The sequence below is a fragment of the Piliocolobus tephrosceles genome, chromosome 6 (assembly GCF_002776525.5).
Source record: "Piliocolobus tephrosceles isolate RC106 chromosome 6, ASM277652v3, whole genome shotgun sequence".
Lineage (NCBI taxonomy): Eukaryota > Metazoa > Chordata > Mammalia > Primates > Cercopithecidae > Piliocolobus > Piliocolobus tephrosceles.
In genome coordinates, this window is record NC_045439.1 from 29,073,009 (window position 1) to 29,085,765 (window position 12,757).

Sequence of the window (12,757 nt, forward strand, 5' to 3'; positions counted from 1 at the left end):
TATATTCTGACTCAGCGCTGCCATACTTTGCTTACTCATTATGCTCCCACTTGAAGGCTGTACTTTGAAACCCAGTGATCATCACTGCAGTCTGGAAGCTTGGTAGAGCTCATATTCCCATGAAGCAATAAAAAAGCAAATGGATTCATAAGGAAGAAACCATATATCCTAAGGTCAGAAAAGGAACATGTCTCCAGCGTCTCTCTCTTTCCTTCTGTTGGCCAAAGGCATTAATTGTTAGAATCCTAAAACGTGATTCTAATTGCATCTAGAGGTTGCGGTCCTGAACCAGTAGGCATGGGCTACTGGCTTTGTCAATTGGCTCCTCCCTCTTTGATCCATCTCCTCCTACCTATATTGCCCCTGCTCTAGTTCCTTCAGAAACTCAGAACAAAACTGTCCTGTTTCTTCATTTTTTTCACATCCATTCCCTCCCACAAAGTATTTCCCCCTTAGACACTAAGACTGAGTTTGAGTTGAGGAGTTGGTACACTGATAAATTTGATTCCTTAACTTCCTGGGATTCATGTATTGCTAATATTCCAGGATTACAGCAATGACTGGAGCCCCAGTGATACAGTGCGACGCCTCCGGAAGGGAAAGGTAAGGACAGGGAATTTTTGTGAGGTTCTTTGGGAATTTGGGCAGCTTGTTCACACAGGGAAGATTTTTTGACCTCTCTTCAGTTCTCCTTTGTTCAATGAATTTCAGGGGGAAAATAAGTCCACTAAGGCTGAAAGTCAGCGGCACAATTTCTGATTCTCCATTACTGTTGCTTTGATGGGGTAGTGGGGAAAGAGTGATGGATGAGAGGGAAAAGTACATTTAAGAGTGAGAGGCCTGAGCTGGGGGCGGTGGCTCATGCCTGTAATCCCAGTACTTTGGGAGGCTGAGGCAGGTAGATCACGAGGTCAAGAGATCAAGACCATCCTGGCCAATGTGGTGAAACCCCGTCTCTACTAAAAATATAAAAAACTAGCCGAGCATGGTGGCAGGCACCCGTAGTCCCAGCTACTCGGGAGGCTGAGGGAGGAGAATCACTTGAACCCAGGAGGTGGAGATTGCAGTGAACTGAGATTGCGCCACTGCATTCCAGCCTGGCGAGCGAGACTCCGTCTCAAAAAAAAAAAAAAAAAGTGAGAGGCTGGGCATGGTGGCTCACGTCTAATCCCAACACTTTGGGAGGCCGAGGCAGTTGGATCACCTGAGATTGGGAGTTTGAGACCCGCCTGACCAACATGAAGAAACCCTGTCTCTACTAGAAATACAAAATTAGCTGGGCATGGTGGCACATGCCTGTAATCCCAGCTTCTCAGGAGGCAGAGGCAGGAGAATCGCTTGAACCCGGGAGGTCGAGGTTGTGGTGAGCTGAGATTGTGCCATTGCACTCCAGCCTGGGCAACAAGAGCAAAACTCCGTCTCAAAAAAACCCCAAAAAACCCAGGTGACTAATTTATAATATAAATGTATATTATAATTTATAATTATAAATATATACATATAATTTATAATTTTATAGCAGGATATGTTTTTAGTCAGTTACTTGATGGAAGGATTGCTTGAGCCCTGACGGTCGAGGCTGCAATGAGCTCAGATTGTGCCACTCCATTCCAGCTTAGGCGACAGAGCAAGACCCTGTCTCAAGAAGAAAAAAATAAGAAAATTAATGATCATATATATGTAGTCCTATTTCTGGACTCTTTATTCTAGTTCATTGGATTATTTATCCTTAAGCTAATACTACAGTCTTGATTATTGTATAAATCTTGAAATCAAGACACTTCAACTTTGTTGAAGCTCTCAACTGTCAACTTTTTTCTTCTCTTGTTTTGGCTATTCTAGATCCTTTATACTTCCATGTCAATTTTAGCAGCAGCTTGGCAGTGTCTACAAAAGAGTTGTTGAGATTTTCATTGGAATTGCCTTGAATGTACAGATCAATTTTGGTAGAATTGGCAGTGATCATAATAATTAATGGATCAAAATGGATCGTAGTGCCAGGTGTGGTGGCTTGCGCCTGTAATCCCAGCTACTCAGGAGGCTGAGGCAGGAAGATCAATTTAGCCCAGGAGGTTGAGGCTGCAGTGAGCTATGATTGCATCACTGCGCTCCAACCTGGGTGAGAGAGCGAGACCCTCTCTCTCAAAGAGAACGGATAAAATGGATCATACTTCACAGGTTCTAAGGATTGGGAATGAAAAAATAAATTTAAAAAATGGATCATAGACCTAAATGTAAATTAAGTGTTAAAACTATAAAACTTCTAGAAGAAAATATAGATGAAAATCTTTATGATCTTGGCTTAGGCAAAAATTTATTACCTAGGACACAAAAAACATGAACTATAAATGAAAAAATTGATAAAATGAACTACATCAAAATTTAAAACTTTTATTTTTTAGAAACTAGTGTTAAAACCCTGAAAAGACCACCATAGCTCAGAGAAAGTAGTTTCAAAACACATGTATTATAAGGGACTTTCATCCAGAATATATATAAAACTTTTCTTTTCTTTTTTTCTTTTTTTTTTTTTTTGAGATGGAGTCTCCCTCTTTCACCCAGACTGGAGTACAGTGGTGCGATCTCAGCTCACTGCAACCTCTGCCTCCCAGGTTCAAGGGATTCTCCTGCCTCAGCCTCTTGAGTAGCTGGGATTATAGGTGTGTGCCACCATGCCCAGCTAATTTTTGTATTTTTAGTAGAGATGAGGTTTCACCATGTTGGCCAGACTGGTGTCAAACTCCTGACCTTAGGTGATCTGCCTGCCTTGGCCTCCAAAAGTGTGGGATTATAGGCCTGAGCCACTGCACTTGGCCAGAATATATATAAAACTTTTATTAAACCTGGCAATATAGCAAGGTCCCATCATTACAAAATAAAAATTAGCCAGGTGTGGTGGTACTCACCTATGGTCCCAGCTACTTAGGAGGCTTGAGGTGGAAGGATTGCTTGAGCCCAGGAAGTTGAGGCTGCACTGAGCCATGATCATACCACTGCACTCCAGCCTGGGCAATACAGTGAGACCCTGTCTCAAAAAAAAAGAGATAAAACTCTTAGCTCAGTGGTAAGTAGACAGTCTGATAAAAAATTGGCACAAGTGTTGACCAGACACATCACAGAAGAAGATTCATGAATGACCAATAATCATTTTAAAATATACTTAAAATTATAGTTATCAAGAAAATGTGAGTTAAAACTATGAGATACTGGCCAGGCACGGTGGCTCACACCTGTAATCCCAGCACTTTGGGAGGCCGAGGCTGGCAGATCACAAGGTCAGGAGATCCATGGTGAAACCCCATCTCTACTAAAAATACAAAAAAATTAGCTGAGTATGGTGACGGGCACCTGTAGTCCCAGCTACTCGGGAGGCTGAGGCAGGAGAATGGGTGAACCCGGAAGTGGGGCTTGCAGTGAGCTGAGATCACACCACTGCACTCCAGCCTGGGCGACAGAGCGAGACTTTGTATCAAAAAAAAAAAAAAAATCACTGAACTATATACTTAAATAGGGTACATTCTACTGTATGCAAATTATGATGTAAGGGTTCTTAAAAAAGAACAAGTGATTTCTGTTGACTTTATCAAGACTTCAGGACATTAGCTTCTTGTAGGGCAGCAGGCTGAACTAGAACTAGAGAGGGTGGTGGGAACCTACTGTTTTATAAGTTCTGGAGACCCTAGTGTAAAAATAAAGAGACTCTCCTTGGGGACATTTTGTTTCATTACTGCTCATTCTTTAGTATCCAGCAACAAAGGAATAAAGAAAACTGTCTTCTTTTGTACTAATTCTAGTGTTATTCTGCCAGGTCTGCTCACTAGAGAGATTCCGCTCCTTACAGGACAAACTACAACTCCTAGAAGAGGCAGTAAGCATGCATGATGGAAACGTCATTACGGCCGTGAGTTGTCAAATTTGTTGTTGTTTGTTTAATTATTGTTTTCACTAGTTTCTGAAAATCCAATCAAACAGACTAACATTTTGTGTTAAATGTTAAGTAAAGATCCTGGATTCCCCTTGGAGGTGTAGGATTCTAAGTAATCTGTGCTTTAAGAGCTTAGCTGGTGCCACATGTACTAAGTAAGCATGGAACCCTGTTGGTTTTTTTGTTTGTTTGTTTTGTTTTGTTTTTGGAGACAGGGTCTTGCTCTGTCACCCAGGTTGAAGTGCAGTGGTGTGATCATGGCTAACTGTAGCCTTGACCTTCTGAGCTCGAGTGATCCTCTTACCTCAGCTCCCTGAGTAGCTGGGACCACAGGTGCATACCACCATGCTTGGCTAGTTTTTTTTTTTGTTTTTGTTTTTGAGATGGAGTCTCACTCTGTCACCCAGGCTAGTGTGCAGTGGCACAATCTCAGCTCACTGTGCGAAACTCCTGCCTCAGCCTCCCGAGTAGCTGGGATTACAGGCGTGGGCCACCACACCAGGCTAATTTTTGTATTTTTAGTAGATACGGGGTTTCACCACGTTGGCTGGGCTGGTCTCAAACTCCTGACCTCAGGTGATCCACCAGCCTCGGCCTCCCAAAGAGCTGGGATTACAGGTGTGAGCCACTGCGCTTGGCCTTGCCTGGCTAATTTTTAAATGTTTTTCTAGAGACAGGGTCTCGCTATGTTGCCCAAGCTGATCGCACACTCCTGGGCTCAAGTAATCTCTCTGCCTCAGCCTCCCAGAGTGTTGGAATTATGGGCATGAGTCACCATGCCCAGCCTATGTGAAACCCTTGATTGTAACCAAGACACAGAAGGTTGGCTACCCTGTGTTATATGAAACAATCTCAGGGAGGAGAGGTGTGAGCATATCCTCTTTCAGAGGGAGGTGTCTCTCAGCAGCATGGGCACGGGCATGTGGTCTCCCAAGACACAGCTCAGTTCCAGATATCCATTGGCTTTCCTTCTATCACATACAGAGCTAGTGACTGTACCTGCAGAGATTGCTAATGAGTTGCTGGCCCCGTGTCTGTAGTGCTCAGGGCATGACTCTGTGTTGGAAAGTTTGCACAGTCTTTGTTCTTTTCTCCTGTAGGTTCTGATTTTCCTGAAGAGGACACTGAGCAAAGGTGAGAATGGCTTGCAGGAAATCTTCAGTCAGCAAGGTGTCTGCCACATTCGAGGGGAGAATGCCATGTACCTTTCATACCAGAATTCATTAGTCAAGTCCATTTCAGAGGCAACTGGGGTGGCCTGAGACTTCAGAGCACACATCACATCTCTGAGGGCATCCGTTAGGGTGATGACTACATTAACCACAGAGCCCCCTCAGATGGCTGTGTTGGTTTGAAGAAGTCAGAATCCATGCTAAGTGGCTGCTGTTTGGGTTGCTGTGAAATGAAAAGCTGACTCAATGGCTATGAGCTGCCCAAGACCATAGAGTGTGTTGATGGTGAATTAAGACATAGGGGTAAACCATTCTTAGCTTTTGTTAGGCTTTAATGAGATATTGTTTGGAATGTGTGAGTAGGGAGACCAATTTCACACTTGACTAATAAGCTTTAATCTTTCTCAACCTAAATCCGGACTGTCTGACAGAGATCCTCTTCCGAGAGCTGGAGGTGCGACAGGTTGCCCTGAGACATCTTATTCACTTCCTTAAGGAAATAGGGGATCAAAAGCTGCTTTTAGACCTCTTCAGGTAAGAACCGATCGTCTGGTCTATAAAGTTGAGTAAGTACTTGTTTCAAAGCACTCTGAGGGATACAAAGGAACAGAAGACACCAACTGCCCGACAAGCTATTGAAGTGTGAGGAGATAACTAGCAGTACAGCACAGCTTATGATAAGGTGCAAGCTGGTTAAGAACCAGGCTTTGGAGTCACACGCACTTGGGTTGAATGTTATTACAGATCTCCCACATCATTCACAGAGTGACCTTGGCCAAGTTACCAGCCCTCTTCGTGAGGTTTTCACATCTCTCACATGGAGATGATCACACCTACCCACGGGGTTATTATGAAGATGAAGGGGTAGTGTGTGAGCCAGCACTTAGCCTAACACCTAGTTTGTAGTATTAATATTTATTAAGTGTTTTATTAAAAAAGACATAGAATAAAGGTATCTTTTATTACTTGATTTATAAGTGATACCAGTGGGAAGTACAGTAGAAGAAAAGAAGGAAATATTTTCAGTCGGGATACCCAAGTAAAGCCTCATGGAAGTGATTAGATTTGCATGGGCCTATAAAACTAGGTAGGATTCTGATTGGTGAGAGAAAGGCATGTCTGCTGGGGGTAAAGAGGTCTGAGGTCTTTTATCATGTTTTTCTTCCCTCTAATTCCAGTCAGTGGGGACTATTTCCCACCTTTGGATTAAAATATGTGCACATGCTGTCCTTTCTTCAGTGTCAGGGAAATGGTTAGAACCTCTGTTTAGACTGACATGTGGCCCAAGGTGACTCTGATTACCCAGTGACTCCAGCACAGCAATGAGCTCCCCAGAAGACTGAGGTGGGGAAAAGCAGGTTACCTGGTTAGGGTCGAGATTACAGGTGTTAGCTAGAAATTTGCAAAAGAAGACATGGTCACGGAAGCTGGCTGCTTCCTCCCTTCCTCCTTCCCTCCCTTCCTCTATCCCAACGAACAAGGCTTTATCAGGCATCACCTCCAAGCCAAAATGGTAATGTTAATTATGGTGGTTTATTCAGAGTAAAGAAGAATCAGAAGACAAAAGTCCTGGTGCTCCAAGGTTTTACCTAAGCCTTTGCGGGAGACAAAACACATTGTACTCTGTCCATGAAAACAGTAAAGAACAATATAGAAAATATGTTTTCAAGATTGTATGGACAGAGAATAGTGCTTTAATCTTAGGAAAAAAAAAAAAAAAAACAGCAACCAAGTTTTCTGTGGGCCCGAGTAGGTGACTCTGAGCTTCCCTGTCAGACCTGTTAGCAAAGTTATTAGTTCCTTGCAATACCTTCTTGTCCTTGCTTTTTGATCAGCCAGAGAGACCAGGGAAACAATGATACCTGATCAACCATTTATCTTGTGTATAGAGGGAAATGAGTCTGAACTGTGTTTCTCCTAGAGGAGGCACTCTATTTTGTGAGGTTATACTGCCACACATCAATAGATACAAATGCCCTACTCCCTTCTGCTTCTTCCCAGGTTCCTAGATAGAACAGAAGAGCTGGCGGTAAGTGTGGCCTTTGTTTCAGTTGGGGACCAGTTTAACAGAAATCTAGGTTGGGCACGGTGGCTCACGCCCATAATCCCAGCATTTTGGGAGGCCAAGGTGGTCGGATCACCTGAGGTCAGGAGTTCAAGACCAGCCTGGCCAACATGGCGAAACCCTGTCTCTACTAAAAATACAAAAATCAGCCGAGTGTGGTGGCTCACGCCTGTAATCTCAGCTGCTTGGGAGGCTGAGGCAGGAGAATTTCTATAACCTGGAAGGGGGAGGTTGCAGTTAGCTGAGATCATGCCATTGCACTTCAGCCTGGGTGATAGAGCGAGACTCTGTCTCAGAAAAGAAACAAACCCAGAAATCTAAGCCAAACCTCAGCCTCCAAGATCCCAGACTGATTGAGCTATCTCCTTTGATATTCCTTTGATATTGATTATATACAGAAGAGAGAGGCACCTGGAAAACCTGAAAACTTAATCTGAATGATGTATTTTTCTTTTTATATGCTCTTTTGGTTGGGCTTATGAATAAGTTTCAAAAAATAAATATGTGAAAATTGGCCCGGTCAATTTGTAATTTGTTTTTCAGTTGTTTTCAGGTCCTGGTTGGTAGGAGTTTTGGGGTTTTGGCTTCTCACAAAGAAAATGTTGAAGGCTAAGAGGCTAAGAAACCAGATATGGGTCAAGAAGGAAGATAGGTCAAGTTGATGATACACCCAACATGTTTTGGCTGAGAATTCAATGGCCAAGTGTTAAGATTGAATTTTGGCAGATTTTCACAATCATAGAATGAACTCCTGGAATATAAGAATAAATCCGAAATTTTACCAAAATCTCAATTGTATTATTAAAACTTCAGCAATTCATGTTTAAAAAAAAAAAAAAAAAAAAAAAAACTTGTCATTATAATGCAGATATAAGAATTCCTAGCCAAGCATGGTGGCTTATGCCTGTAATGCCAGCACTTGGGATGCTGAGGTGGGAGGAACACTAGAGTCCAGGAGTTGGAGACTAGCCTGGGCAACATAGTGAGATCCCATCTCTAAAAAAATTGTAAAAATTAGTAAAGCATGGTGACACATGCCTGTAGTTCCAGCTACCTGGGAAGCTGAGATGGGAGGATTGCTTAAGTCTGGGATGTCATGTCTGGGCAAAAGAATGAGACCTTGTCTCAAAAAAAGGATTTCTCAGCACTGTTGACGGCAGGATTGCTTTTTTAGTTACTGTACAACACATTCAGTTGGCACATTAAGTATTGTTAACCTTTGAACAGCATAATTACAATGCTTTTCAGAAACATGGGTTTTGTTTTTGTTTTTGTTTTTGTTTTTGTTTTTGTTTTGAGACAGGCTGGAGTACAGTGGTGCATGATCATGTATTTTACATATAGTTTACTGCAGACTCCCAATTCCTGGTTCAAGCCTCAGGCTCCCAAGTAGCTGAGACTACAGGTGCACATGACCACACCTGACTAATTTTTTAAAATCTTTTTGTAGAGATAGGGGTCTCACTTTGTTTGCCAGGCTGGTCTCAAACTCCTGGCTTCAAGCTGTCCTCCCACCTTGGCCTTCCAAAGTTTTAGGATTACAGATGTGAACCACCTCACCTGGCTCAGTAACATGTTTTCTGAAAGGAACTTGTACTTAATATTCAAAGCATGAGACAATCTGAAAAATCCTTTTTCTTAATCAACTGAAAAGGATTGCCAGCCTGTAGTAATCATTGAAAAGCTGTTTATATTTTTAAATCTCTGTAAGTTCAAAACGATAAGGATTTTTCTTCTTACAGCATTCTTATAAACTTTTTTGTTTTGAATTTGATTAGGGAGAATAAATGTGTTTTGGGTAACTCATTTTAATCTAAAACTTTATTTTCTTTATACTCATGTTTGAATTGAAGATGATTTATCATGCATGTTGTTGTATATAGATTTTGAATTTTTCAACCTTGTAAACTTTGGAAGTGGCAAAGCTGATAGTACACTTTTAGTGTATGTCCACAGAATATGAAGGTTTCCCAAGAAGAACTTTTCTTGAAAGACCTAAGGCTGAAATGGAATTGAATAACAAAAAATTAACTATACCTCTTAAAGATTACTTTGTTTAATATTAGGAATGATTGTACACCAACTATTTTATATGAAATGTTTTACAAAGATTGGATTATGATATGTAATTTCTGTTATTCTGTCATGTTATTTATATTTTTACATTTACATTTTTATATACATTTACATTTTTATATACAGCTGTTGGCTCAATCTGTGAATATTTATGAACAGTGAGTCAGAATGACATGCCCTATTTATATTACTGATGCTAATTGTTAGATGTTGACATGATCATACTACCATTGATCATGTACATGGTCAAGGATGCCAAAAATAACACTGAAATACGCATTTAGCTCTTTGACTTTTCAAAATCTAAATCTGAAGCAAAATATTCATTTTCGGTTAAATACTGAGGCTAAAGTGAAACTTAAAGCTCAGTACTGTATCTACTCAGTGCTTCATTATATAGATCAGCACTGGCCAATAGAACTTTCTACAATGATGGAAATATTCCATATTTGGGCCGGGCGCGGTGGCTCACGCCTGTAATCCCAGCACATTGGGAGACCAAGGTGGGGCGGGTCACCTGAGGTCAGGAGTTTGAGACCATGATGGTGAAACCGTGCCTCTACTAAAAATACAAAAATTAGCCAGGCATGGTGGTGGGTGCTTGTAATCCCAGCTACTCGGGAGGCTGAGGCAGGAGAATCACTTGAACCCGGGAGGCAGAGGTTGCAATAAGCTGAGATTGTGCCATTGCACTCCAGCCTGGGCAACAAAAGTGAGACTCTGTCTCAAAAAAAAAAAAAAATTTACATATTTGTGTTGTCCAATATAGTAGCCCCTGGTCACATGTAGCTATTGAGTTCTTTAAAAGTAGGTAGTGTTAACTAAGGAGGTGAATTTCTACTTTAATTAATTTAAATTTAAAGAAACAGTTGTAGCTAGAGGCTATTGTATTGTACAGTGCAGTTATAGATAAACCTACTAATGATATGTAGTCACTCTTTGCCTATCCCCCCGCCCGCCCCCCATAACCATTTATACCCAGAAATGAAGAATTTGGTTGTTTTTAAAGCATGGGAAGTTCAGTTATTCAGCTATCTCCCTCATCTAAGGAGACAAAATACCTCAAAGCCTTTTTCTGCTTTTTGTAGCTATCTCATTATCGAGAGCATTTGAACATTCAGGACCCTGACAAACGAAAAGAATTTCTTAAGACCTGTATTGGGTAAGTATGGGGGAGAAGTGATTTTAAGTATCAATACCTTAACCCAGAAGGAATGAAGAAAATTAAAAAGGTTGGAATGGATAGGCAGGAAGGGAAGGGCTAACAATGAATCATACCAGCATCATTCAGGGTCGCCTCATGCAGTGGCGTTCACACACTAGTCCCCAGCAGAGTTTCCACTGCTTAGTGGTAAACCAAGAAAAAAAAAAAAAGACAAATGTAGAGAGATTTTTTTCCTAAAGCCAAATTTATTTAATTTGAAAGGTTATCTTTTATTGGAGATTTTTGTCCTCACTTTTCTCCTCTTATTTGGTACCAAAATGCGTTGTACCTTTTTTTGTGACCTTAGGTAATAAAAAGATAGCAATACTTTAGGGAGCTGATGCATTTTTTTCAGTGTTACTGGCCCTTGAAACCCCAAAGTCCAAGAACCACTGATCCAGGGCAAGCTTTCATCCAGAATTTAAATTATTATAAAACCCAGCTCCACATATTCCTGTGACAGAGTGCCCATTGCTCTTGAAACAGCTCAGTTTGTTTTTGAACAACCTTCATTGTTGGAAAGTGCTTCCTTATGTTAAGCTGAAACTTGCTTCCCTGTATCTTTTGAGACAGGCGTAGCGTCTCTCAAGTAGTCCTTGCTTCTTCAGGTTCAGCGCTCATGCTTGTTTCAACCATTCCTCATGTGACATGATTTCCGGCTTCAAGTTTAGAAATTTGATTATATCAGTGAAATCCATTTAATGTTACCCAAATACTGAGATATGTTATATGGCCTCTGGAAAACAAGGAGAAAAGTTAAAATAGTGAAGTAACTAGAATTTAAAGCATCTCTCTAATTTATCTCTTCTAAAAATTCACTGTGGCTAAAACTTATCTGGAATAGTGCAATTAAAACTCAGAGTTCTTCCTGGAGTGAGCAGAGTACGGGGAATAATGCAGTACTTTTTAAAAGATAGACCTGTGAACTGGGCATTTAAAATCTGACTTCTGTTCCTGGCCTTCCCCATTGACTGACCACATAACTTTTTGGCAAGACGCTGTCCCTTAGCATCTTCATGTATAACAATAATGCGGCCGGGCGTGGCGGCTCACGCCTGTAATCCCAGCACTTTGGGAGGTTGAGGTGGGTAGATCACAAGGTTAGGAGATCAAGACCATCCTGGCCAACATGGTGAAACCCTGTCTCTACTAAAAATACAAAAATTAGCGGGGCATGGCAGCATGCGCCTATAGTCCCAGCTACTCGGGAGGCTGAGGCAGGTGAATTGCTTGAACCCAGGAGGTGGAGATTGTAGTGAGCCAAGATCACTCCACGGCGCTCCAGCCTGGGCGACACAGAGAGACTCCATCTCAAAACAAACAAAAAGCATAATGCAGTGTTGAAGATAGGACCCTTGACATTGGTCATATTTGTCAATCTATAAACATACCACCATGCCATGTAATTTAATTTACCTTTTGTACTCTGCAATAAAAAAAAGGCTAACAAATCTAGGTGTCCCCTCAGTAAGTTAAGCACAAGCCACAGAATTTCACTGGGATGTGGATGCTGGGCAGTTGCCTAGGCTCACTCATTAGCTTTGTGACTGGTTCACCAAATATTCCAGCTCCCAAAATGAGAAGATCCTACTTCATTTATCAGCAAAATTATGAGTGACTATAAGTATTTTGTGGACTTTCAGGATCCCTCTTGAATTGGCAAAACCTTTAATATGAAATTCACGCCATTCATGCTATGTCTTTCTTCCTCTAAGGGATGCTCTAAAGGTGAACTGAGATCAGATTTGTGAGGCACCATGAGCCTCTTATACTTATGCTGGTGATTTGGTTTAGTTGGGTTTGTTTCCTTTTTCGAATAGAGAAAAGTACTAACCTTCTGGCACTCTACCAGCTTGCCATTTTCAGCAGAAGATTCTGCACACATACAGGACCATTACACGCTCCTGGAACGCCAGATCATTATTGAGGTTAGACTCCTCATCTCTACATTTCTGCGTCAGTGCCAAGGCTCAGTGCCATTCAGCATCTAGGAGATTTCTATACTCTGCACATGGGTCATTTCTTGTTGGTTTCTAAAACCCTTTCATTTTCTGCCTCTACACAATAGCCCCCTTCCTCCATTGTTTTTAGGATCCTTTTTCCTCTTACCAGCTGTTAACCTGGAAGTATTTCTTCTTCATCCCAAATCTCCCATGTCATCACCACTTCTATTTGTTTCCATCCAACGTGGATCCATGATCACTTTATGGATTTTAAAGTACCCTGGGGATATCCTAGGCAATTTCTTTCTTTTTTTCTTCTTTGTTTTCACTCCTAGGGTGGGAAACACAACTGCTGTAGTATTAAAAGACTTT

At 41.4% G+C, this 12,757-nt stretch overlaps 1 protein-coding gene across 2 annotated transcripts in view; it reads left to right on the forward strand.

The window, feature by feature from the left end:
• Nucleotides 1-12,757, forward strand: part of VIPAS39 (VPS33B interacting protein, apical-basolateral polarity regulator, spe-39 homolog) — a 31,057-nt gene that overhangs the window by 8,852 nt on the left and 9,448 nt on the right. For both annotated transcript variants that reach the window (XM_023184908.2, XM_023184916.3), the window contains 7 exons: nt 547-603; nt 3,809-3,901; nt 5,026-5,059; nt 5,529-5,631; nt 7,099-7,126; nt 10,327-10,400; nt 12,295-12,370. In XM_023184908.2, the coding sequence (XP_023040676.1) occupies nt 547-603; nt 3,809-3,901; nt 5,026-5,059; nt 5,529-5,631; nt 7,099-7,126; nt 10,327-10,400; nt 12,295-12,370 (465 nt within the window). The remainder of the gene's footprint in view (nt 1-546; nt 604-3,808; nt 3,902-5,025; nt 5,060-5,528; nt 5,632-7,098; nt 7,127-10,326; nt 10,401-12,294; nt 12,371-12,757) is intronic.